Source organism: Micromys minutus, assembly GCF_963924665.1.
Source record: "Micromys minutus genome assembly, chromosome: 1".
NCBI classification, from domain to species: Eukaryota; Metazoa; Chordata; class Mammalia; order Rodentia; family Muridae; genus Micromys; species Micromys minutus.
The window spans coordinates 63,763,099-63,788,809 of record NC_137969.1 but is presented as its reverse complement, the minus strand read 5'-3'; the positions used below and the strand labels follow the sequence as shown (position 1 = coordinate 63,788,809).

General features: G+C 42.0%; 1 protein-coding gene across 1 annotated transcript; it reads left to right on the top strand.

Annotated features, from left to right (window-relative positions):
* Nucleotides 1–1,100: 1,100 nt before the first annotated feature.
* Nucleotides 1,101–22,504, top strand: SCCPDH (saccharopine dehydrogenase (putative)). Its single transcript, XM_080919337.1, has 12 exons — nucleotides 1,101–1,420; nucleotides 3,229–3,338; nucleotides 8,532–8,612; nucleotides 10,345–10,474; nucleotides 11,097–11,146; nucleotides 11,605–11,735; nucleotides 12,499–12,616; nucleotides 13,405–13,524; nucleotides 13,621–13,677; nucleotides 19,826–19,937; nucleotides 21,321–21,402; nucleotides 21,896–22,504. Exons 1-12 carry the CDS (start codon nucleotides 1,231–1,233, stop codon nucleotides 21,999–22,001), a joined length of 1,287 nt encoding a protein of 428 aa, XP_080775463.1. The 5' UTR covers nucleotides 1,101–1,230; the 3' UTR covers nucleotides 22,002–22,504.
* The last annotated feature ends 3,207 nt before the right edge of the window (nucleotides 22,505–25,711 follow it).

Sequence of the window (25,711 nt, the reverse complement as noted above, 5' to 3'; positions counted from 1 at the left end):
CACCAGAGTTATAAAAAAAAGAGAAACCCTGTCTCGAAAAACAAAACAAAAGGGGTGGAGGGATGTGTGTGGAAGGCATAGGGGTCACACACTTGTAATTCCAGGACTCAGGAGACTGGTGCAGAAGAACCCAGAGTCTGAGGCCATAGAGAATCTGTCTGGAAACAAAAACAACAACAAAACTTTAAGCAAGTTTACGACAAAAAAACAAAAAACACTCAACGATAATCAGCAATTTGGGCAGCCCTCAAAATCAGAACTGGGTCTAAAAAATCCAGAACGGCATTAAAGTCAAGCGATATTTACAGTAAAAAAAGAAAAGAAAAAGAAAAGAAAAAAGAAAATTCAATGAAGCAAAATGAATGGCTTCGTGGGGTACATGTCATTTAAATACCCTGGCCCAGCTGCTGTACCCACACAGACATCTTGCTATCTGTATAATATGTCTCAATTAGGAAGAATACGTTTGGTCTGTAGTAGCTCCCAGAACAGCTCAGTAGGCACAAACGCTTAGTGCTGAGCCTGACATCTTGAGTTTGATCCCTAGACTAGTTCTCCTCTGGCGCCTGTGGCACGCGTGTGTGCACAGACAAACAAACAAATTTAAAAAAATTCTTTTAAAGGAAAAACGTCCAAAGCAATGGTCTCTGACAAATTCACTATCAGATAGTCCAGGGCACTCAGCCCGGTCAGCAGCGTTCCTTATTGCTAATAAGCGTCGCCTCCGCCTCCACCGGGGCTTCTTAACATGCCGGGCACACCGGCTTCCAAGCTCCAGCTCTCGGCGTGGGTGGACTCACCCAACCCCGGGCTCTCTTTTCGCAATCCCCGGAGAAGCGGGAATAACCGGCCTGCCCCGGTCCTGCTTCAGGGGAACCGAGAGGACACGACGCCTCGGGCGGCCAGATTGGCGCGGGTCGCCGGGCCGCGGGCAGCATGGGCCGCCGGCCGCTCCTGTCAGCCAGCGAGGCGGACGTGTGGCCGGAGCCCGAGGAGACCGCGCAACACCGGTCACCGGCCCCGGATGCGGCGCAGCAGCGAGGTCACGAGAACGCGTGGGCGTGGCTGTGGGCGTGGCCCGCGCACGGGCCGAAGGGAGCCGGGCGCTCTAGCCGCGCCGACGGCGGCCAGGACAGCGGCGGTTGCAGCGCCCGGTACTGGGGTCGCGGCCTGAGGCGCAGGCGCGGTGGTCTCAGCCCGCCCCGGGCTGCGGCTCGCTGTGAACTCGTCATGGCGACGGAGCAGAGGCCTTTCCACCTGGTGGTGTTCGGCGCCTCTGGCTTCACCGGCCAGTTCGTGACAGAGGAGGTGGCCCGGGAGCAGATAGCCTCGGAGCAGAGCTCCCGCCTGCCCTGGGCCGTGGCGGGCCGCTCCAAGGAGAAGCTGCAGCAAGTGCTGGAGAAGGCTGCCCAGAAGCTGGGTAACGCGGCGGGGTGGGCAGGGCCGGACCTGGCAGGGCGCAGGTCTCCGAGGGGCGTCTCCGTCGCGAGCTCCTGCATCGAGCCCAGCCTGAGGACCGGACGCCTCGCTGGGCCGGGCCTTGTTCGGCCCCTAAATTAAAGAAAGAAAGAAAAGGCTTTTCTCCCTCTCCCAGTTTGGGGAGCCCCACTGTCGACATGGTCCAGAACTTTGGTAGCTCCCCAGTCCATCTCTGTCGTTCTGTTGGGCTTGTAGGGTTCTTGGTACTTGCGGTGGGAAAGGAAAATACGATGGATTTCTCGGGGGTCCGTTGTAGTTTGTATTTGGGGACAAGAAAGCTAAGTTGTACTAATAATATTATAGTGCACCTATGTATGTGTTTTGGTGATACGGATTTAGCTCAGCACTCGTGAACGTGATAAGCATACACATACACTGTGCTTCTGAGTTACCCCACTAGCTGCTTTATTTTCATTTTTTACGTTGTTTTTGGTTTTTAGTTGGTGGTTTTGCTTGTTGAAATCCTCCAGCAGTTCTCACTTTAATTGCTTGAGGCAGTGTGGGCTGGCCTGGACCTACGATCCCTTGGCCTCTTCCCTAAAGCTGACAATGGCACCAATGTGGGACTTTTTTTCTTTCTTTTTGAGTTTGGATGTTTACTTATTCTTTCGGCTTCTAGTCAACACATTGATTGAATAGTATTTTGGTGACTAAATTTCCATCCGGGACAAGTCATGCTTGTTCTGCATTCTTTCTACTTGGTTTTATGGTTCCACATAAAAGAACACAGCCTTTTGTTTTGTGGTTAGAAGATAGCTGGATTCTCCTGTAACTCTCAGTGCTGCCACTGCTAACACACAGAACCTTGACAAAGAAGTTGGGGACATTAACTTACTGTTTTCTGGAAAGCATGCCATTATCAAAACACATTGTTCCTTTTCTTTTCCCTCCTCAGTGAGAGTATAGTAGTAGTTGGTTCTCAGCCTGTGGATTGCAGGCCACCTGAAAACACAGATACTTTGATTGACAACAGTAGCAAAATTACAGTTATAAATTAGCAACGAAAATAATTTTATGGTTGAGGGGGTCACCGCAACATGAGAAACTAGATTAAAGGGTCACAGCATTAGGAAGGTAGAAAACCACTGCTGTATAATTATAGCTTTACCATCTACATTGCCCAAATTGCAGCTTTGCAGAGTGTGCCTTAACCAGTGGACACTTGCATGGCTCTATTGGGTGAGTTTGTTCCAGTTATTTCCTTATAAGTCTGGATGATTTTATATAGGCTAGACTATGCAAAGATGAAGTTACGGGACTGGAGAGATGTCTCAGCAGTTAAGAACATATACTGCTCTTGCTGAGGATCCTAGCACCCACACTGGGTGACTGGCCACCCCATGTAACTCCAGCTGCAGGGAAGATCTGTTACCTCTGTTCTTGGGTACCTGCTCTGAAGTGCATAAGTGCAAACACACATAATTTATTAAAAAAATGATAAATCTTTAAAAATTCTAAAAAGTGAATTGGCCTCCGAGTCCTCTTTAATTCTCATGGTGCTGAGTGTTGACAGGCTCGTCCACTTTGCATAATTGAATCAGATATAGTTGTATAGTAGCTATTTTTGTAATAGAGATATCTTGATGGATGGAAGTCAGAACAGGCATCTACTCAGCATGTTAACAGATTATCAAGTTCTCATGCTTGGAAGTTTCAGTGTAAAATTGCCACCACTGATCAGTATAAGAGGGTGATCTAGGAGGTCTCATGTTGACTTGGACTTGAATGAAATTATTTTTTTAACTTTAGGAAGAACACTATCATCTGAAGTTGGAGTAATAGTCTGTGATATCAACAATCCAGCCTCACTTGATGAAATGGCTAAAAAGGCAACGCTTGTCCTCAACTGTGTAGGACCTGTAAGTGATCAGCCCTTCTCTGTAGCACAACAAACAATCCATTCATTCACCAAAGCTGGTATTTTACATTCCAGAGGAACACAAGGGTGGAGGACAGATGCCAAAGTTGGGGCCTGAACTCCACAGGGAAGTCTTTTCATTGATATGACAGTCTCTCAGATAAGTGACAGCCTTTGAGACTCTGTATTCTGCCTCCCTACCCTGTGTGCCCCTTCTTTAAAGTAAAAATAAAAGTTTGATGCGCTAGAAAGATGGTTCGATAAGTAAAGGCATTTGCCCTGCAACCTGGCAAGTTTTGTTCAGTCTCTAAGACCCATACAGTGGAAGGGGAGAACTGATCCCCTAAAGGTGTCCTCTGATCTGCACACTTGCACATGGGTACATGCATGCACGGATGTGTGCACACATGCATGCACACACTCCCACACACAATAAATGAATGTCATTTAGAATTTTTAAACGTTTGCATTTATAATCCCAGCTTGTTTGCTCTATGCTTATGTTATTACATAGATATTTTAAAAGATAGGAAAGGTAAAGATAGCAAAGGTAGAAGCTAAAAGCAAATTAATTTATTTATTCATTTATTGAATGTCTACCCTTTTGTACAGTGTATTATTCTGGGCAGGTGGGGCAATTGTGAACAGAAAATTATGTGTGGAGTTTACATTTTTGTGGGGCACATAGAAATATGATACTATAGTAGTAAAGAGTAATATGTCAAATAAATGAAAAACAGTTACATACAGGTATTGGCACACTGGTGTGTGTGTGTGTCTGTGTCTGTGTGTCTGTCTGTCTGTCTGCCAAACAGAGCTTCTCCTTCTCCGTGTAGCCTTGGCTGTCCTGGAACTTACTGTGTAGACCTGGCTGGCCTTGAACTCAGAGATCCACCTGCCTCTGCCTCCTGAGTGCTGGGACTGAAGGCGTGTGCAACCAGTTCTCATTCTTTCTCAAGACATGTTTCTAAGGACTTGACATTGAACAGAGATCAGAATGAAGGGAGAAGGTAGACTGTATCATCATTGAGGAGAACCCTGTTCTCTGGAGAGTAGGTACAAAGGTCCTAGATAAGACTGTGCTTGGCAAGACTGAAGAACATGAAAGAAGGTAGCGTGGCTGAGGCTGGTAGCCAGGAAGAGATAGAAGGGATTTTGGAGTATTCAGGAGCTAGGTTTCATGGAGTCTAGAGGTTGTAGTTAGGATTTGGATTTCTTTTAAATGTGAACAAGTGTCATTTTTTTATGAAAGTGTCTGATTTCATTTTTTTAGTTATTCAGATTTCTGAATGAAAAGTAGCTAATGAGCCCACACCAGGATTGTTCAAGCCAGACACACATTAAGGTGGCAACAGCAGAGGTGGTTCAAGTGCTGGGGTGATCTGGATATGGTGGCCTATGCTTGCAGCCCAGCACTTTGGAGGCCAGAGCTGCCTCTTTCTCAAGCTAACAAGATCCTATCTTAAAAAAGAAAGCAAAACAACACAACAAAAAAACAGTGGTTGAGTTCAAAATGTATTTTAGTGTTTTAAAAGGAAAACAGCTCTTGCCCTTCTATTGGATATTGGGTATGAAAGGTCTCTACCAAACTTTTGACCTGTAGCAACATGACTGTTGATGATGTTTACTGATCTGAAGAAGCCATCATAATTGGCAGTATGTTGGAGAACTACACATCTAAAATGTTAGTGTTCACATTCCTCTCATTGTTAACTAGTTTCGATAGCTATCTGGTTTACATTCAATCAAGTTTCTTTCTTGCTGTAGTCACTGTGAGACTTTGAACAACTTCATCCTTCTTCGCTTGGTATTCTAGAAAAATCCAACCCTCTTCAGGTTGTCACTGAACATGAGCCTGCATGAGCCAACTGGTCTTACATCAGATTACACAGTTACAAGCACTGTGCTGGGTTCTACACCCCGGAACATATTTCCCCTTGACTGTTCTCTTCTACTCTGAAGCAAAGGTTTTACAGCTTTTTCCCCTTTGCACTCTGACTCACTCCTTCACTTTTTACTTTCCCTCCCTCCTCCCTCCCTCCCCCCTCCCTCCTCCTTCCCTCCCTCCCTCCCTTTCTGCCCTTCTTCATTTCTTCCTTTTCATCTTTGCAAGTATGCTAGCAGCTGTCCTGCCACAGTCTCTCCTGACTACTAGGTTATAGGATAAGCCAGTTTTTCCTGTGGAACTAGAAACTGTTAGGACAGAATCCTTTTGTCTTTGTATTACCAGAGCTGTCTGTTTACTTGTTTACCTCCATGCAGCACTTGGTCTCTGCTCTCATTTTTTGTCACAGGGAAAAAGCTCCTGGGCACAACATTTGAAGGCTTTATGTCTATAATTATATATTTTCTTATCTTTATTGTATCATGCATTAACTTTTCACTTTTATTGGATTCTTTTTAATATGATGATGGTAATTGTGATGATGGTGATGGTGATGATGAAGATGTGTATGTGAGCACACAGGCCAGAGGAGGACATCAGATCAAGGCAGCGTGGGAGAGTTCTGCACATACAGAGGGCACAGTGACAGCATCATTTATTGTTTACTCGGGGGTTTCTGTCAGCACTTTAGCTCGGATGGCACTGATCTTTTAAACACTGCCTTGATTTCATAACACCTGTGAGCCATCTCTGTGCTGTTCTAAAGCAGACTCCTTAGAAGGTTCCTGTTACCTCCGGCACCACTACCATAAGCCAGTTCTCCCAGGTTTCCCTCCTGGTTCCAAGGGAATGCTTCTTCAAGTCCCGTCCTGCCAGAGGCACTCACCTCATTCCTCATCTTAAGCGACCTCTCTGTATGGTGGCTTTTTTTTCTTCCAGAGCTGGAATTCTCTTTCTTTTTAAAATCTTTTTCTTTAATTTTTGAGATATAATCTTATGTAATAGCCCAGGCTGTCCTAACTCACTGTCAGTTTAGGATTCTCCCTTAGTTTTTCTCCCGCATCAGTTTTGTTTCCGGTGTTAGATCTTAGTTTGCATCTGTAAATGCCCCGGGCTGCAGAGCTCCTCAGACTCCCTTCTCTGTTAGACGTGTGTAAACAAGCATTAGGTAGTAGTGGGGAGCAGTATCTCATGGAATGATGCTCTCATTGCTGCTGCTCTGTTCTGGGACTCTCCTATGCCACTAAGAATACCACTTGTATACTGTATCTGGTACCTGACCACTTGACCCCCAAAGAGTTAACCTACATTTCAATTGATAATTCTTTTATACCTAGAATGAGCGTGCATAAAAGTTCTCATTTTTACTGTCACTCACTGGCGCAATCTGTACTCCCTTGGTGGAGGCGTACCTACCTGGGCGCCCACTGGCTTATAACACTGAGTGGTGAGAACTGATTTGAGATCAGATTATTACTCTCGAGTCTCTGATCATCTTGTACAAGCTCAGGGAACTAACGATAAAAATCTTTATAATTTTACTTTTATTTTTGTATATGTGTATTAAACCATCACTGTGCAGTGCCTTGTAGAGACTAGAAGAAGGCATCAGATCCTGGAGTTGTGGTGGCAGGCAATGGAATGCTGCCTGATGTGGGTGCTGAGGACTGAGTGAACCATCTCTCCAGCCCCAGTGAGGAAATTCTTCACAGTGTAATAAAATAGGGATAAGTTAGTGGGACATTTCTCAGACTACCCAGTGGATAAGTGGCTGTGTGTGACAAAACAGAGAGAGGAGGTGTTTGGGCAAAAAGGGAAATGTGCACTTTCTTTAAGGAACTACTCTCTTGTTAAGTGGTTTTTAATATGTTACATGCGGCTTGTTAGTATTTGGGGGTTTGTGGGTAAAGCCTGGGAGCTGGACACAGGCTGTAGGTGTTGGGAGCCAGCCCATCAGAAGCAGGGTAGGAGGAGGTTGATCTAGGTGGTAGAAGCAGACACCACTGGGTGTGACATTACATCTGAAGGACTGCAGAAACATGAGAATTAGGGGCTGTGGAGTGACGTGAGATAAGTTTGGAGCTCAGAGTCCAGACTGTCTGATTCAACCCTTCCTTAAAACACTAGGTGTGTAGAGAGTTAGGTGAAGGGCAATATGATATGAACTTCACAAATTTTAGAAGACAGATTTGGCAAAACTTGCTGAGGGAGGCAGGCTGAAAGAACACTTCCAGCTTTCAGACTCGAAAACTGTTTGTAGAGAGATTTTAATCACAGAAGGAAAAGAAATGTGAGGACTGTGCAGGCCCTGCTTACACGTTATCTGAGCAGCCTGGTGAAGGACTGTGTGTGGGTGTGTGCGCTCGTGTGCGTGCGTGCATGTGCGTGCGTGCATGTCCTGTTTAAAACCGTCCACTTTGAACTGCTAACCTGACGCTCCTGGTCTCTGTGTTTCTTTCTAGACTCATTTCTTTCTTCTGACTCACCACCATGTGCATTTAGCAACAGCTAAAGCTCTCTTTTCTTATATACTTTGCTTTTATTTATTTTCTTTTTTCTTACAAATCCTTGTTCTTTTGGATCTAATTCAAGTAAATTATTTCTTCTGTAAAACTTTACATTTTGTCTTTAGTTAGAGATTGGCATGCATGCTTCTGGTTCCAAGGTTCCTTTATGTACAATGAGGCCACACAGTACAGTTCCTTGTTTTTCCAGTTTGTCTTTGTTCTATGTTAACTTTTTTTCTCATTGTGTGTGTAGATTAGAGAACAATTTAAGGAATAAGGAATCAATTCTGTCCCACCATGTGGGCATCTAGGATTGAACTCAGGTTCTTAAGACTGATAGTTGGTGCTTTTACTTGTTAAACTATCTTATCAGCCCAGCATTTGGCTTTTTGATAATGTAAGACTATACTACTAAGAGTAAAGTGACATTTTGCTTGTGAAATCCTGTGTGTGTGTGTGTGTGTGTTTTCTATGATACACACATGGCCAGAGAACAACCTTGGGATTAGACCTTGTTTGAAACAGGGTCTTTTCTTGCCCCTGCATACACCATGGTAGCTGGCCCATGATCTCAGACACTGGCATGTCGATGACCTTTCATTTCACCATAGGAGCACATGTTATGGATTACATGCAGTACCATGTCAGGTTCTTACATGGGTTCTAGGGATCTGAACTTGAGTCTGAATGCATGCTTGGCAGGCACTTACCCATTGAGCCATTCTCCCAGCTGTAAAATGGTCTTTGATTCAGGTAAGCTTGTGAAGTAAAAATAACACATTGGTTTTCTTTGTTTCCATAGTATCGATTTTATGGAGAACCTGTAGTAAAAGCATGTATTGAAAATGGAACAAGTTGCATTGACATCTGTGGGGAACCTCAGGTATGTAAATCAATAAGGAGAAAACAAAATTACCCATTAAATGAATTTTCTGTGAAGTGCAAGCATATTTAGTACCATTCTTTAAACATTTTGATGCTGACAGCTTTCTAGTATTTAGAGATGGTGTTTTCATGGAATTCTATTCCTAGCTTGAGGGAGAGCACTGGTAAGAAGATCTCAGCTTCAATTTTCTTGAAATGTTTTTTGTTATTTTCTTTGTGTGTGGATGTGATGGTTTTTATAGTTACTGAATACTGTAAGTTCAATTATTAAAGCAGTATGTTGTGGTAATTCTCAGACTTACCCACTAAGTATCTTAGTAACTTTTTCATTATTAAGTTCCCTTTTAAAAACTAGGTACCAGGGCTGGGAAATAGCTCAGAGGTTAAGAGCACTGACTGCTCTTCCAGAGGTCCTGAGTTCACTCCCAGCAACCACACAGTGGCTCACAGCCATCTGCAATGGGATCCCTCTTCTGGTGTGTTGAAGACAGTGACAGTATAGTGACATATATAAAATAAATACATCTTTAGAAACAAAAACCAACAACTACATACTATTACAACATTACAGAAAAATAAATATAAAGTCCCCTCAACTTGGGCTGGGGATATAGATTACTTGGTAGAATGTTTGATTAGCATACTGTCTTACGGTTTTCATTCTTGTGAAGAGACATCATGATCAAGGTAACTTTTATAAAGGACAATATTTAATTGAATTGGGGCTGGCTTACAGTTTCAGAGGTGGAAGCATGGCAGCATCCAAATAGACATGGTGCTCTAGGAGGAGCTGAGTGTTCTACAACTTGATCCATAGGCAGCGGGAGGCTCCCTTATGCACTAGGCAGTCTGCACGTAGGACTGCAAAGCCTACCCCCACAGTGATACACTTCCTCCAACAAGGCCACACCCCGTAACAGTACCACTTCCCATGGGAAAAGCATATTCAGACCTGCACACATTCCTGAGACCTTGGGCTCCTCCATTCACAGTACTGCTTAAACAGGGTGTACATGGCTATGCTCCTAGAACTCTGGATGGTAAGATGTTTAAGGATACCTATTCAAGTCTAATATGGGCTTCAAGAGACCCTGCCTCAAAACAACAAAAAAAACAAAGGAAACAGGATCTCTGAGTTCAAGACCAGCCTAGTCTACATATTGGGTTTGAGGCCATCCAGAGCTACACAGTGAAGCTTTATTTTAGAAAAAAAAAAAAAAAAGGAAAAATATTCTTAACTTAAAGCATTAAATGAGATGGGTTAGGTGGTAGACCATGTACTTAATATGTGTGAGGCCCTGAGATCAATTCCCAGCACTCTCCAGCATTAATGCATATATTACATAGTAAATATTTTAAATGTCAAACACTATGTTAAACACCTTATGTAACTCTAAAAACATATCTGGGGGCTGGAGAGATGGCTCTGTAGTTAAGAGCACTGGCTGCTCTTCTGAAGGACCCAGGTGTAATTCTCAGCAACCACAGGCAGCTCACAACTGTATATAACCCATCCTCACACAGACTTACATTCACAACGTGCTTTGTCACATTGTGGTTTGGGGTTGGTATTTGTCAAACAACTGTAAACTATCTGACACTTAATACTGTGTTGTAGAGCTACATTGGTTGGCATTTCCAGTTTAATGGCTTTGTTGTTAAGATAAATCATTTTATATTGGTCTAGTTGTTTCTATAAACTGATTTACACTTTTGTCCTGGATTTTTAGTTTCTGGAACTAATGCATGCGAAGTATCATGAGAAAGCTGCAGAGAAGGGGGTTTATATCATTGGAAGCAGTGGCTTCGACTCCATCCCAGCAGATCTAGGAGTTCTGTACACCAGAAACCAGATGAATGGTAATGACTGGTCTATGAGGGACCCAAATGTCACAGCAGAAGAGCTTTGTGCTTGTAGCCAGCACTTTTGATGTCTTGCGCTGTACCCCTAGCCCTGTTAATATGTTTGTTTGTTTAAACAGCTTGAAGTTGTTTTGTTTATTTTGATTTTTTGTGGTGCTGGGAATTGAACTTGGGCCTGCCACATGCTAGACCAAAGCTCTACCACTGAGCCACATTCCCAGCCCATGTTTAAGTCACCACAGGAGTGATGAGTGTGTTTCATGAACATGTTTAGTAAATTTCAGTGTAGTGAAAAGCCCTTGAAATGGTTATGTTAAGGCAGACTCAGTCCTGCTGAGTGCTGTGATGAGCCTTCTAGGATGAGTACGTCCAGCTGTGGTCTTACTGTTAGTTTAAGTTCTACAGGAGAGTTTGTCAACACCAACAGTTATTTATGCTGAACTCTTGTTTTGAGAGTTCACCTGGCCTTCACTGTGTCTTGCTCTGTGGATAAAACACAATAAAACTGTTGTCTGTGAAGATTTTAACTGTAAGCTTAATAAACATGCCCTCACCTGAATTGACATAGTTTAATTAGTTTTATTTGACTTTTACCTTTAACATTCTCTTATTTCTTTAGGTACTTTAACTGCGGTAGAAAGCTTCCTGACTATAAATTCGGGACCTGAGGTCAGTCTTCTATTTAGTTGTTGTTTTCAAGCTAATATTAAAAATATTTTGGAAATAAGCCATGGCTCTTGAGCAAGATTTAGACTAAATTTTATGTGCTTTTAGTGTGAGAGTCACTGTGTTTAAGTTTAGAAAGTTAAGCTAGTGAGTTTCTTTGTTATATTGGAGTGAATTACTGTGGTCCCACTTCTAAGACATTATGTGTAATAAAGGTCAGTCCAGGAAACTGTCACATTGGTACAGTCAGCACGGATGAGTAGGGAGGAAGAAAGCGCTTGCTTTGGAGTAGATGGTGAGTGTGATGAGTGCTCTTGCTGCCTCGCTGGCCGTGAAAGTCACCTCAGATTATTAATTACAGGGTGTGTCTTCACAAATGGAGATGAAATGTAATAGTTACTTAGGCTTATTTTTCAGTAATTACCCATATGATGTGTTTAACTTGTGAAATGTTTTCTTAGGGGTTGTGTATTCATGATGGAACCTGGAAGTCAGCAATTTATGGTTTTGGCGATAAGGGTAGTTTAAGAAAACTACGGAGTGTATCATCTCTGAAACCTGTCCCAATTGTTGGTTCAAAGTTGAAAAGAAGGTATATCAATTTTAAACCCGTTCTTTGCTATTTCTAGTCTATGTGTTGCATTGCTATTGGTTGCTATTAATGTGTTACTAAGAAAAGCTTGGAGACTTTTTGATAAGTTCAGAATTATTCCCAACGTTAAAAATGTAATTAGCATATTATACTGTTTAAAATTTTTATATATTCACATAGATAATATTTCTAAATGAATTTTATGATATCTTACTGTCACTATTAAAATTAAATTTTAGTTTGATTTTTTTGTAATAAAACTACATCTTAGACTAGGCAGTGGTGGCTCACGCCTTAAATTCCTCTGGAGGCAGTGGCAGGTGGGTCTCGAGTTTGAGGCCTGTCTGGTCTACAGAGCAAGTTCTAGGACAGGCAGGGCTGCACAGAGAAACCCCAGCTCTGAAAACCTAAACCAAAGGGAGAAAAATGATCATTTAATATAATCAACATGAATAGCCCTTACGTGTGAGAACTTAGGACATAAGAGGTGGCTGTTAAATGGTATTTAATTAATTAAGTCAGTATCTAGAGAAGTTGGGGATCAAACACTGCATGTATATGTCAACAGTGTGAAGAATAACAAAGCTTCCTTTGGGTGTAGGTATGGAAAATACAGGAGGAACTACTAAAAACACTCTCTGCCTCATTACTAATCACTCCAAGAAAGGCTTCTGGATTTTTTAATTTGGAAGTTTACTAGCCAACATTGTGATAATTGTAATTATTAGAGGAAATGAACATTTTTCATGGCTCTGTCTTGCAGGTGGCCAGTTAGCTATTGTAGAGAGCTGAACTCATATTCCATCCCTTTTTTGGGATCTGATATGTCTGTTGTGAAAAGGACTCAGCGTTACTTACATGAAAATTTAGAGGACTCACCAGTAAGTGACATTTCTTTATAAAATGTAAGCCTGTTTGTTTTAGTACCTCAGTATGTTCATTATCTTAAAGTTGTGATGTTCATGTTTGTAAATAGAGTGTAAGTGTGGCTCCAACCTGGCCTGATGCAGGATCAGCAAACAGCCCCCAGCCGTCTCTGCTCAGTGTTTCAGCGGCTAGAACTGTCTCTGTGATGGTTTTTGGAGATGTCTTTACCCCTGGCTTCCCTTGCTATCTGGAATACCAGCACACTCCCTTTGGTGAACAGTTGCTCTCACTGAGACTCCAAGAGGAAATTATCTCAGGTTAAAAGGTGGAGAGTGAACTAGATGTAGTGGCTCATGCCTGTAACCTCAGCATTCAGGAGGCTGAGGCAAGAAAATTACTTCAAATTAAGTTCAAGGCCAGCCTGGGCTGTATAGTAAGTCCAGGACCTGTCTGGACTGCATAGTGAGCTTCAGACCAGTAGCCTAGGTTATAGAATGAGACCCTGCCCCTGCCTTAAGGAAAAAAAGAAATGGTGAAATATATTTTCTCTTAGAATGGAGGAAGAAATTATGTGTTATTATTAGACTCAGAAAATTGTAGATTTTATGATCTTTGGTGTTTAAGTGAGCAAGAGAGTTGCCATTTATAACACTTCCTTTAAAACCTAGGTTCCCAGTGTTGAGTTGTGAATAGATTGAGAACATAATGCAGTCTTTCCGTGGAAACTGCCGTGACTGATCAGTAAGTGCAGTGGCCACTGTCTTTGCAGGAGAGTAACACTGCTTCTGCCTTGTGCACCTAGGTTCAGTATGCCGCTTACGTAACTGTGGGAGGCATCACCTCTGTGATTAAGCTGATGTTTGCAGGACTTTTCTTTTTATTCTTTGTGAAGTTTAGCATTGGAAGACAACTTCTTGTAAAAGTAAGTAGCTTTTTATTAAATTAAATCTTTAGAAATACTTGTGAAATTTTGATAGTATTATTGACGTTTGTTTTTTTGTTATTGTTTTTCCTTTAGTTCCCATGGCTCTTTTCCTTTGGTTATTTTTCAAAACAAGGTCCAACACAAAAACAGGTAATGTTTGTTTCTGTTTGTTTACACCAGGGCCTCTAACATAATAGATTTTTGAATGTAGAGGAAGCTTCTGAGCTAATTGTTCCTCTAGGTTTTTCTGGTCTGTCCACTTGCTATGCTATATTCTCATCTCTGTTTTAGTCTGTAAAGGTTGCTGATCCCCAGGGACCATGTTATTCAATCCCAGCAGAGCTCTTAACAGGCACACAGCTCCAGACTGACCTGTCTTCCTGTGGACACTAGGAGTTCAGTGTGCTGGAGTCTGGAGTCTTTTCTCCTGAAGCTGTCTTCCTGCATTTCCATCTCATGTGATGGCGCTATCGTCTCTAACCAAAAACAGGCCTTGCAGGGTTTTCTCTAAATGTATCATACATGCCTTGGTTCTGAGCCAGTCTCTCTTATATATATATATAACATTTTTTATTATTTCTAATTATCAAATAGTATTAAGTAAGTACATTTGTATTTTTGTGCAACCTCCATACTATTTCCAGAACTCTTTTTATCTTTTAAAACTGCAACATACTCATTAAATAGCCACTCTTTTTTTTTTCACCTGAGAAACAGTTTGTAACGTTTATTTATTTATTTATTTTTTTGCTTAAAATTTTACATTTTTGTCAGTACTGTTTTTTCAGACATTAAAATAATTTTACATAAAACCATGTGAATATATTTTTTAGTCAGTACTTGATTTTTTTCAAGGGCTTGACAGTATGCATTGAAAACCTACTAGTTACAATAAGCATAAAGTACATGTAAAACAAAACGCAACATGGAAATAGTCAAAGTCTTCTTGTTTTGTGAATATATGTATATTTTTTGTTTTCTTTATTTCTTGGACTTCATACAGTCTGTGAGTTGTTTCTGGGGGAGTGCAAGCCTCTGGGGTTAGCATCCCACTATCAGTGACTGCATATTATGTCTGTTCTTTTGTGACTGGGTTATCTCACTCAGGATGATCTTCTCTAGATGCAGCCATTTTCTTAAGAATTTGGTTAAGTCATTGTTTCTGGTGGCTGAGTAGTATTCCATTGTGTATATGTACCACAATTTTTGTATCCATTCGTCTTCTGAAGGACATCTGGGATCCTTCCAGCTTCTGGCAAATAGCCACTCTTATTCTGGTTCCTCCAGTACCCCTCCCCGCCCCCACCAACCCCAGGAATTGCCATTTTATTTGCTATCCCTAAACATTTCATATAAACGGAATGATAAAGTGTTTGTCCTTCGTGTCTGGCCTGCTTCTCTTATCTATATGACCTCAAGGTTCATCCAGGGTATGATGTATTAGAATTTCTTCCCTTTAAGAATCAGTGACTAATTCATTGAATGTATACACCACTTCCTTATTATCTTTGAGTGAGAATGGAATATCTTCCAGCTCTTATCTGCTATGAACTTGCTGCTGTGAACATGGATGTACAAATATCTGTGAAAAAAAAAATCTGCTTTAGATAATTTTTAGCTATATACTTAGAAGTAAAGTGCCTGGGTTACATATTAATTTCTGTTTTAAATTTTTTTAAGAACTAGTATTTGATAAAACTGCACATTTAAATCCCACTGTACTTCAGTTTTCCACTTTGTCCATAGCCCACAACCTAAACCGATGTTATTTAATGTATGTATGCTACATGTGTGCCCTGAAACTAGAGCTGCAGGCAGTTGTTGGTTGACAGGAATGCTGGGCGTGAGCACAGTGTTCTTCCCTCTGAGCCTCCTCTCTAGACCCCTCACCAGCTCTCCCCACTTTTATTCCTTCTTACAGTAGCCGTCTAATGGGTGAGCATTGGTACCGTCACTGCCAATTTTGCTCTACATTTCCCTGGTGGTTCCTGAAATTGAGCATTTTATGCATCTTTGGAGAAATGTCTGTTACCTCTTTGTTCATGTTCATTTGGATAGAAGGTCTCTGTATTTTCTAGATAGGCATATCTTATCAGATGACCATTTGAAAACATCTCCTGTTCTGTGCAGGCCTTTATCTTTGAACTGAACTTTTCATAACGTTCATGCGTTTTTAATCCATGTTCTGACTGCTGTCAAAAGATCTAACACACACATTTGGCCTTGGAAATAGCCTTGTTTAAAACACTTCTGACTCACTGCTCTTGGCCATGATATTTGCAGAAATTCTATGGATTAGAATCATATCTGAGCCTTTTTTTTTTCTAGTAGGCTTGGCCTGACACATTCTGATCAGTAGATCTGGAAAGGGACCCAAAAATACAGAACAGTTGTCAATTTCTAGAGAGAATCCCAAACTGATAACACTTAAGTCCAACCTGAGCTTTGGGCTTTTCTGAGGCTTCCCAGTGATGCCAGAGCACTGCCTAGTTAAGGTCACTGCTGTGGGTGGAGGCAGAAAGCTCCTACCCAGGTCTGGCTGGTTTGTATGTGCATCAATAGAGCACTGCTGGCATGAGTCCTGCCAGAGGTTTGAGGCCACCCTGGCCCCCTCTTGGTCTTGTTCTGAATGGTGTCATTTTATACCCATCTCTGATTACTTAGAGAAGCAATGCAGGGACTCTGTTGAAAATGGTTCCAAAGCTGGATGTGTGCGTAGCCTCAAAGACTGATCACTTAGTGCATGTGCTGCAACAGTGGGGAGAGGGCAAATGTGCCCTGTGTATGACTGTCTACACCTCTTGAATTACATTTTCCAGGTACACCATTCTACTGTGTCCTGCCTGCCTTTAATTAATGTGTTCTTTTTTTCTGGAATTCCACCTACTTTTTATTACATTTATTTGTGTGTATTTGTGTGTGTGTGTGTGTGTGTAAATGTGCACATGTGCACATATGTGTGTGTACATGTTACAGCGTGTGTGGGAGGTCAGAGGACAGCTTGGCAGAGTTGGTTCTTTCCTTCTACTATGTGAGTCCCAGAAATTGAGCCCAGTGGTCAGGCTTGGCAGCCTGTTGAAGTGTGTGCGTTGTCAGGCATTGTAGCATGCATTTGTTACTGAAAAATTTTGGGAAGTTCTAGAAAATTGCTGTAGGTTACTGGGAAAAACGAAATCTCTCCTGGGGTTCTTAGTTTCACCAATGAAAATATTTAGAAATGGACTCAGAAGAAAGCTAAAGGATAATTTAAAAATTCATATAATATACTTTAATCATATTCTTTCCGATCTTCCAACTCCTCTCAGATCCTCCCTACCTCTCTTCCCACTCAACCTCATATTCTTTCTCTTGCATTCTCCCAAGAGGAAAAAAAAAAAAAAAAAAAAAAAAAAACAGGACAAATAAAATATCAAGCAAAATAAACCTCCCTCACACAAAATGGAGTCTGTTTTGTGTTAAGCAGTACTCCTGGAACTGACTTGGAGTGTGGTTGATATGCACAATGGCACTCTATTGTAGAAGACTGATCTCCCTTCCTCAGTGTGCATCAATATCAAGTAACTTCCTAGTTAAGGTTGGACTGTGTCCACTTCCCTTCTCAGGGCTGGCTCTTTGTCTAGTTCAAACCTGTACAAGTCCTGTGTGTTCTGTCAGCCTCTGAGTTCATGTGTGCATTAGGGAGGCACTGCACTGGTCCCTCTGTGGTGAGGCTGAGGGAGGCACTGGTCTTTCCCATCTTTTGATTGTCCTCCTTGTCTCGAATTGCAGTCTCTCTAGACTTATTCAAGGGTGATTTTTTTTTTTTTTTTTTTTTTTTAGAGTTTAAAAGAAAAACTTCAGGTTGCAAGCTGTAGATCACAGTAGATGTCCTGAAGAGGAAGCTAAGAGTGGGAAAAAGCCATGCCGTTTAAATTAAGGTGTGGAGGTCAGCCACATGGTGAGGAGAAGAGTTTTAGAGAAAGAGTAAGGCTCAAAATGCTAGGAGAAGCCTGCTTTGAGGAGAGAGAAGCTGGGGTTGGTGGGGATAGGGGTAAGGGAGGTATCCTAAACTTTTCTGAGTAATTCACAGACGTGGGCAGATTTGATGGAAACTGCATAGTTGCAGTGTGATCAGCTATACTCAGAGGATTCTGGTAGGGAAGTATGCTATATCATTAAAGGGATAATTATTCTCCTATCTCTTCTGTATGATTTAAGGTGAACTCACCTTCCTAAGATGTGGTCCCTTGGCCAGGCAATTGACAGGCCCAGCTGGAGTAACTGCTCTGGGTAGCTTGAGATATTAGAACTTTCAGACTAGAGAAGTGACTTTCCCTAATGCATCTACACAAAGCTCTTCAATCAGTGGAGGGCTGAGGTAGCATGGCTTCAGGTCTACCTCAGGCAACATAGAGACCCTGTCTCAAATAAAAATAAGATAGACTGGCTTAGCAGTTAACACTGCTACTTTTGCAGGAGACCTGGGTTCAGGCTTCAGCATCCACATAGTAGCTCACAGTGATCTGTAACTCTAGTTCAGGGGAACTGATACCACCTTTTGACCTCTGTAGGAATCAGGCATGTATGTGGACATAATATACATATATATACATACATATATATATATGAGTGTGTGTGTGTGTATGTGCATGCATATGCACATACATTTACATATAGGCAAATGCTTATAAAATGAAAATGTCTTTCTCTTTTTTTTCCAGCCAGGTTTTCTCTGTGTGGCCCTGGCTGTCATAGAACTCATTCTGTAGACCAAGCTGGCCTCAAACTCAGAGATCCACCTGGCCCATTAAAGGGCTAAATAAGTGTTTTGTTTTTTTTAAATACATGTATACATTTAAGAATCCTGCCCTTTGCCCCAGAGATCTGATTTGCTACCTTCTGAACTCTCCCTGTATCTGCTAGCCTATGTCTTATTTTGTTGTTAAATCTGTTCATATATCTTCCCTTGTCAACACATTGTAAGATAGGCAAGAGCCTCTCATATGCACATCTCAGGGCCCAACATTCTCTTGACCCTTAGTTATACTGAGTAAAATATCACTAATCTTGGTTCAGTTCTTTGTCTCTGTATAGCTTGTCTGTTCCCCTATGTCAGCATCCTGAAGGCCTTTAGAATGTGACCTTCTCACCAGTGTGGCTGTGCTCACTACGTGTCCTGTCATGCAGATTTCTAAACTGTGTGACAGTGCTCTGCACTCCTTCCAACCGCCAGCACCGCATTTCTTGCCTGTGTAAGTGCTCCTGCCATTCTCAAAGTCACAGTGTAGGATTGCTTTTAAGAAAACAGTTTTCCTTTAATTATGTGTAGGGTATATGCACATGTGTGCAGTGCCAGCAGAGACTAGGAGGGGGCCTTGGGTCCCCTGGAGCTGGAATTCCAGGTAGTTGTGAACCCCCAACACACGTGTTAGGAAGAGCGGCAGAAACTCTTAACTACTGAGCTGACTCTCTAGCCCCTCATCTTTATCTTTTCCCTGTTCCTATCACCTTTCCTTTCCTAACATCACACCAGTCATTAGAATTTGTTGTTCAGAGAAATAATTTCTGCCCCGTGTTACAAGGTATAATATATTGATTTTTTTTAATTAAAAATATCTTGTGTCCCAGGTAAACCATGTGTGTTGAGTGAGAGCTTCTCTTGACTCTCCTCCATTGGGTCATTTTGCTTTTGTGACATGAGACAAGACAGTTGTGCTTGATGTCATTCAATGTTGGAGAAGGTGGCTGCTGAACTGGCAAAGTCACCCCGTCTGCCCAGAAAACTCAGGAGGCTAAAAGAATATCATCCCTAACACCTGCCACCCCAGACTCAATCGGCAGCGGACGAGCAGAGCCAGGACTGTGCCTCAGGCGGTCCTTTAAGTGTGATATAAAGACTAGTTATGATACAGAGCGGCCTAGATCCTTCAGAAGAAAAGGAGATGTTTTGTGTGTGACAGTTTAAAGTTTTTAGTGTTCAAGATTGGTACTTTTGCTTGCTGGTTTTGTTTTTTAAGACAAGGTTTCTTGTGTAGCCCTGGCTGTCATGAAACTCACTCTGGAGACCAAACTGGACTTGAACTCAGAGCTCTGCCTGCCTCTGCCTCCCGTGTACTGGGATCAAAAGAGTGCGTCACCACTGCCAAGCAGAACCAGTGCTTTTTAATAGAATAACTTGAGTGAAAATCTGTCACGGAATTCTGAGACCCACCAAAACAGGTTTAAAGGTGGAGATGTCTCATGTGAACTAGGACAGCAACATCTGTGTTCAAGATGGAAATGACATTACTAAGCACACCCATTGCTTTTTCTTCCACAGATGGATGAGACGTCATTTACAATGACATTCTTTGGTCAAGGATACAGCCATGGTGTTAGTGCTGAAAAGAACAAACCAAATATCAGAATCTGTACTCAAGTGAAGGGACCAGGTATTTTGTAAATGGCTTAAGGATGCTTCCAGCTTTTACATTAGCCAATTTTGTTAATGAATCTAGCCTTCCTTTTTATGATAACTTAATAACTCAAGTTTGAGAATGGCAAATTTTAATTATTATTAAGAAAGAAGGTTAGCTAATATTTTTACCTGTTTCAGTCTCTTACTTAAATATTTACTTACTTAAATAATTCTGAGTCAGAACTGTGGTTTAAAGTTTCCAATTTTGTGAAATATATAGATACACATATTTTATAAAGGAGCATAATAACTTTTGATAGGTTGGTAAAGACTCCATTGCCCAAAAGACTGAAACTTTCAGAGCACTGTGCAGAGACAAGCCCTCACATGAGCCAGAGGTGAAAGGTGGTTACCACAGTCTCTGATCAGGACTAATCAGGCCACATGACAGGCTATTTTGTATCACACTCCCTTTCCAAATTATAGCCTGGCTTTAAAGACAGTTTGACTTTAACTGTCCTTCAGTCCTGCCAGTGCCTCACTGCTTTGTAGACTTAAGTTACGGATCAGCTTAGACTAACAGAAGCCAAGAGGAGAGTCCTCATGTCAGTAGTTGTTACAAAGCAGTGTTAGCACCTGCCTGGGGGTGACTGGCTCAGCCACTGCTTCCCTGCATGAGCTCACACAAGGTGAAGCAGCCTCACCCTAAGTGCAGATGGGATGGTGTCACTCAGAGAGTGAGTTTAGTACCTAGAGATTCAGTACAGACAGTCCTAACCACAAACACAGGTGAAGTGTCTGTAATCTGAAAATCCAAACATGAGATCCTCCAAAATCAGACAGACCATTTGAATACCAACAATTATCCAAGTGGCAGATTCTGTTCCTGACCTCATGTCTTGGGTAATGTCAAATTGCAGGTGTGCTCAAAATATTTTATAAGACTATCTCCAATCTCAGCATTTGGAAGGAGGATCTCTGTGAGTTCCAGGCTAGCCCTAGCTAGGCTCATCAAAACAAAACAAAACAAAATCAACCAAACAAAATAATTACCTTCAGAGTAATAATTTCAGTATATATATATGTGTACATGTGTGTATTCCAATAATAATTTCAGTATGTAAGTATACATGTGTGCGTATTCCAACAATAATTTCAGTATGTATGTATACATGTGTGTGCATGTATTCTAATATTTAAACAAAGCAAAACCTAAAGCACAGATCTTCCAAGCAATTAGGGTGAAGGATATTCTACCTGAACTATTATAAATCTCAATTATTGCCTTTGTTTTTAAGTTACCAGAGTATTTACTGATAAAGTTCACTGTATATTCAGTGCTAGACATGAAATGCACCATTGATTTTGGGTGATGTCCACTTCATGAACCCTTTTCTTTGCGCAACCCTTTCTGCAGAGGCTGGCTACGTGGCTACTCCCATAGCCATGGTTCAGGCTGCCATGACTTTTCTGAATGATGCCTCTGACCTTCCAAAAGGGTAGGTTTGGTTTTCTTCTCACAAAAGCTGTCTTTTTAACTAATTTTGAGTTCATTTTAAGTCTTGGGTCTATAAACAAGTTTTTTTTTGTTTGTTTGTTTCTTTTGTTTTTTTTTTTTTTTTTTGGTTGCTACCCAAAAGTGTAGGTTAAAGCAATGTCAAGGACAATTCCTATCTGCCCTTGGAGTCACTGTGAAAGTGAATGAGAAAACTGTGTAAGCTTGCGAAAGTGGGGTGGGGGTGTGGGCTCAAGCCTAGGGCCTGGCCCTCTTGTCATCTGACCAGTGCTAGTGTACAGACACTGAGTCAGCAGAGCCCCAGCTTAGCAGGTGGGGACAGTCATGGTGCTCAGGCTTATGCAGTCCAGTGGTTTTAGAAGTAGAGGCAGAAGTAGCTGTGACAGAGAGAACTGGCTCAGGAGTTGTGCTGGTCCCGCAGAGGAGAGGGCTGGGGAAGGCCACACGCACTGTATTGTCCTTTTACTGTTTTACAGGGGTGGCGTCTTTACACCAGGAGCAGCTTTCTCCAGAACAAAGCTGATTGACAGACTCAACAAACATGGCATTGAATTTAGTGTCATTAGCAGCTCTGAAGTCTAAACACTGAAGACTTACCGAATCATAAAATGCACAAACAGCGTCTGTATTTGATGTGTGAAATTCTTCTATAAGCCTGTCTGACTGTATGTGGACTGTCAAGTATAAAATATCTGTACATTAAAAGCAGGGAATTATACTATCTTATCCTAAACTTCATATCTCAGTTTTATGATTTTATTGCTTGTGAGAGAAAAACTAACATTCTCCTTACGTTTTATTGACATGTGAACGGGAAGGTGGGATGGTGAAGAGGCCCTGCTTGTGCTGCTGACAGCATTCCTTAGTGATGGCGCTCGACTGTCAGGCCATGGCAGCAGCTTCTGCCTTCCCTGCCCTGGTGTTGTGGACTCTCACCCTCCTATAAGTTCCTCTGCACAGCATGTGAGCCTTTGCTAAGTGAAACTGTACTTTTCCTCTTTCAGTCTGCTTCCTCATCCTCTACTACGTGGACTGATATTGGATTGTTTTTCTCAGTTGACTAATAAAGGTTGTTAATTGAGTGACTTTTCTTCCTTTTCAGTTTGGACTTGCATGCATACTTTTGTACATTGGCCTGACATTTTTAGTTCCAGTAATTGAGCTAGTGTAGCTTTCTGTCCCTTACTTTATAACTGACCAGTCTTAAGCAAATGGCTTTTAATTTTGTATTGATCTTTGACATCCTCAACAGAATTTGTCAAGTTTCCTTCTATTTCAGACATGTTTGTCATGGAAGTGCTAAAATAAGGAGAAGAGCAATTCCTCTTGTAATAATCACATAGCATTCATGTACTCAAAGGCTGGGCATGTAGCTCAGTTGGTAGTGTAGCATATATGGAAGTCCTGGGATAGGGCCCTTGTACTTTATAACCTGGGTGTGTGGTAATTTTAGCACCCAGGAGGCAAAGACAGGAAGATTAGAAGTTCAAAGTCTTCCTCAGCTATGTAGTTCAGCCAGGGCTACAGATCCTATCTCAAGAAAAACAACAACATCCCAGACATACACATACAGTATCCTGCTGTTCCTTATATAAAGGAGACAGCCACTGGTTTGTGGACATAATATATTGGAGTATTCATGCATGGTGACCCTTCTCTGATCTCTTCGAAAGAAAAGAGACTATTCAACTTGAGAAGAGAGGATCTTTTATTTTTTTAATTAATCCTATTTTTTAATTGGCAAATGCTAATATATATTTATAAGACTCAAAATGAGTATCACAGGGACTGTGGAGGTGGCTAGGCAGGCAAGAGCACTTGCTACTTTTGCAGAGGACTCGGGTTTGGTTGCCAGCACACACAGGTGGCTCACAGTTGGTAACTCCAAGGAATCTGATGCCCTCTCTAACCTCAGCATACCCTGTACACAGCTGGTACACAGGCATATATTCAGGTATGCACACACATAAAAATTAATTTTTAAAAATGGTATTTACCCAAGCATAGTGGTCCACACCTTAATCGAGACACTTGGTCTGCATAGTTCCAGGACAGCCAGAGCTATGTAGTTAAACCCTGTCTGGGATCAATAACAAAAAAGGCATCTAAACATATGCACATGTAGAATAAAGTGATAACATCCACCACCTGAAACTACAGTTTCTTTATGGTGAAAACATTTAAAATCTTCCCATTTCCATCACTGCTAACCGTGGTTAGCCTGGGACAGAACACACAGACAGATAGTCCTTGTGACTTGTACCACTGATGAAGGACTCCTCACATTTCACCACCTCCCTCAAGCTCCTGGTGTACACCATCTCCCTGCAGGTTCTGCTGGTTATTTTTGTAGATATAAGTTTATATAATACCTGTCTCTATAGTGTAGTTAAATTCATCCAACACAATGGGCTCTATGTTTCTCAGTTACTACACGTTAGAATTTTACAGACGGTTCTATTGGGTTGTCCTTTGACAGTCTTCTGCGTGTGTGTAATGCACCCTGATTGCTCCCTCTCCTCCCTCTTTTGTCATCAGTCCTACCAATCTCGTCCCACGCTCATGACTTTGTTTCGTCCTGTGACCTACTGAGTTTAAACCATGGCCTTCTGGGTACCCGTGGGTGTGGGGCTATCCACTGGAGCCCACAACTGAAGAGTATCTGTCCCCCAATTCAATCATTAGTAGTTCAGCAGGGAGAGGCAAGGTCCAGTGAGCCCCTCCCCAGCCTGTGATGGACAGCTGACAGGCCCAGTGCAGGCAGCCACAGCTGTCTTCATCATGGTTGCCATGGCTACGTCATGCCCAGAAAGAAGCATTCCACTGTCACCCTCCCCCCACTTTTCAGCTCCCTCTTCCACCATGTTTCCTGAGCTTAAGCTGGCATAGATGTTCTGTTTAGGGAGGAGCATGCATTTGGTCTTCACCTTGACCAGCCAGGATTCTCTGTGCCCACAGCCATTCATTGCAAACAGAAGCGTCACTGGTTATGATTGGGAGCCAGTGTAGATATTTAGAAGGCAATTTGGTGCCACGTCAGTTTAAACAGTCCTGTTTTTCTGAACATGGAGGTCATGCAATGGCAAACACTTAAGCCTCTTAGCTTGTGACCAGTGCTGTAAGAGAACACAGGAGTGCAGCTAGCCTTCAGCATACTGATTTCAATTCTTTTGAGCATACAGACAGTAATGGATTCCTTGATCATAGGATTTTTTTTAGGAACTTTAGAAGTACTGCTGTACCTGGTGTTTGCTACTGTGTGGGTTTTTCTCTCTTAGACCCCTCTCTGCCCTTCTTTCAACCCCCTAACACTAGGTATGAGAGAGAAAAGGATAGAGGAAAGGAAAGATTTGTGAATAAAGTCAGGGGTTGGAAATGGGGCAATGTTACTGTTAGACTACTTCCTGCTGATGAGGGACATTGAGGTCCTCGGGGCAAGTTCGATCTTCACTATCAGGATATCTAATTTCTTCTTGCTGTTTCTTCTTTGCACACTACTGTTTAACAAAGAGCCATCAACAGCAATTTACAGCCAGCTACCTCCCACCAATGACCAACAACTACCCACACCACCCAGTGGGGGCTTTAGCATTTATATACCCTCTGAAAAGTTCCCAGAATTTTAAATGCAGAAACTGTCTGCAGCTGGCAAAACCATAGTAAATCAACCAGAGTAGTCAACTGTTGTGAAGCAGCCCCTTATCTCCCCACACCTGGGATTAAAACGAAACCATATTCTTATATTACTGTGTTTTTTTTTAAGAAACCAAAATTCCAAAATTGTCTCTATATACTGCTTTCATTAAGTCATAAAATTATTGGAAATTAAACAAGCTAACAAGTGTTTGGAATTAGGACTAACGTCTGGCACCGGGTAAATGTGTTCCTTATAGACTCTTAGTGTCTGTCAGTCTCTAAGACTCGCTGACCATCAAAGCCTGCTGCAGGCTGGACTGTCTACTTAAAGGAGTTTGCTAACAGTCGGCCCGGCACGAGGAGATTCTGCACCACACTGCTGCTGCATTTCACACAAACACAGAGAAAACAAATGGGAGCCGACTTGTGGACTTGTGCATGGGTGGATCAGATGCTCAGAGCAAGAGTGCAGAATAAGAAATGTGAACTAACTATTGTCTCTATTCCTGATAACAATACATACAAAGCTACTCAGGTAGTCTTTAAGGTTTGGAGTGGAAGAGCTGGGTGTGTGGGCTTATACCCGGGATCCTAGCACTGGGGTTGTGAAGCAAGAGGAAGACTGAGAGTTCAAGGACAACCTGGGTTAAGAGTGA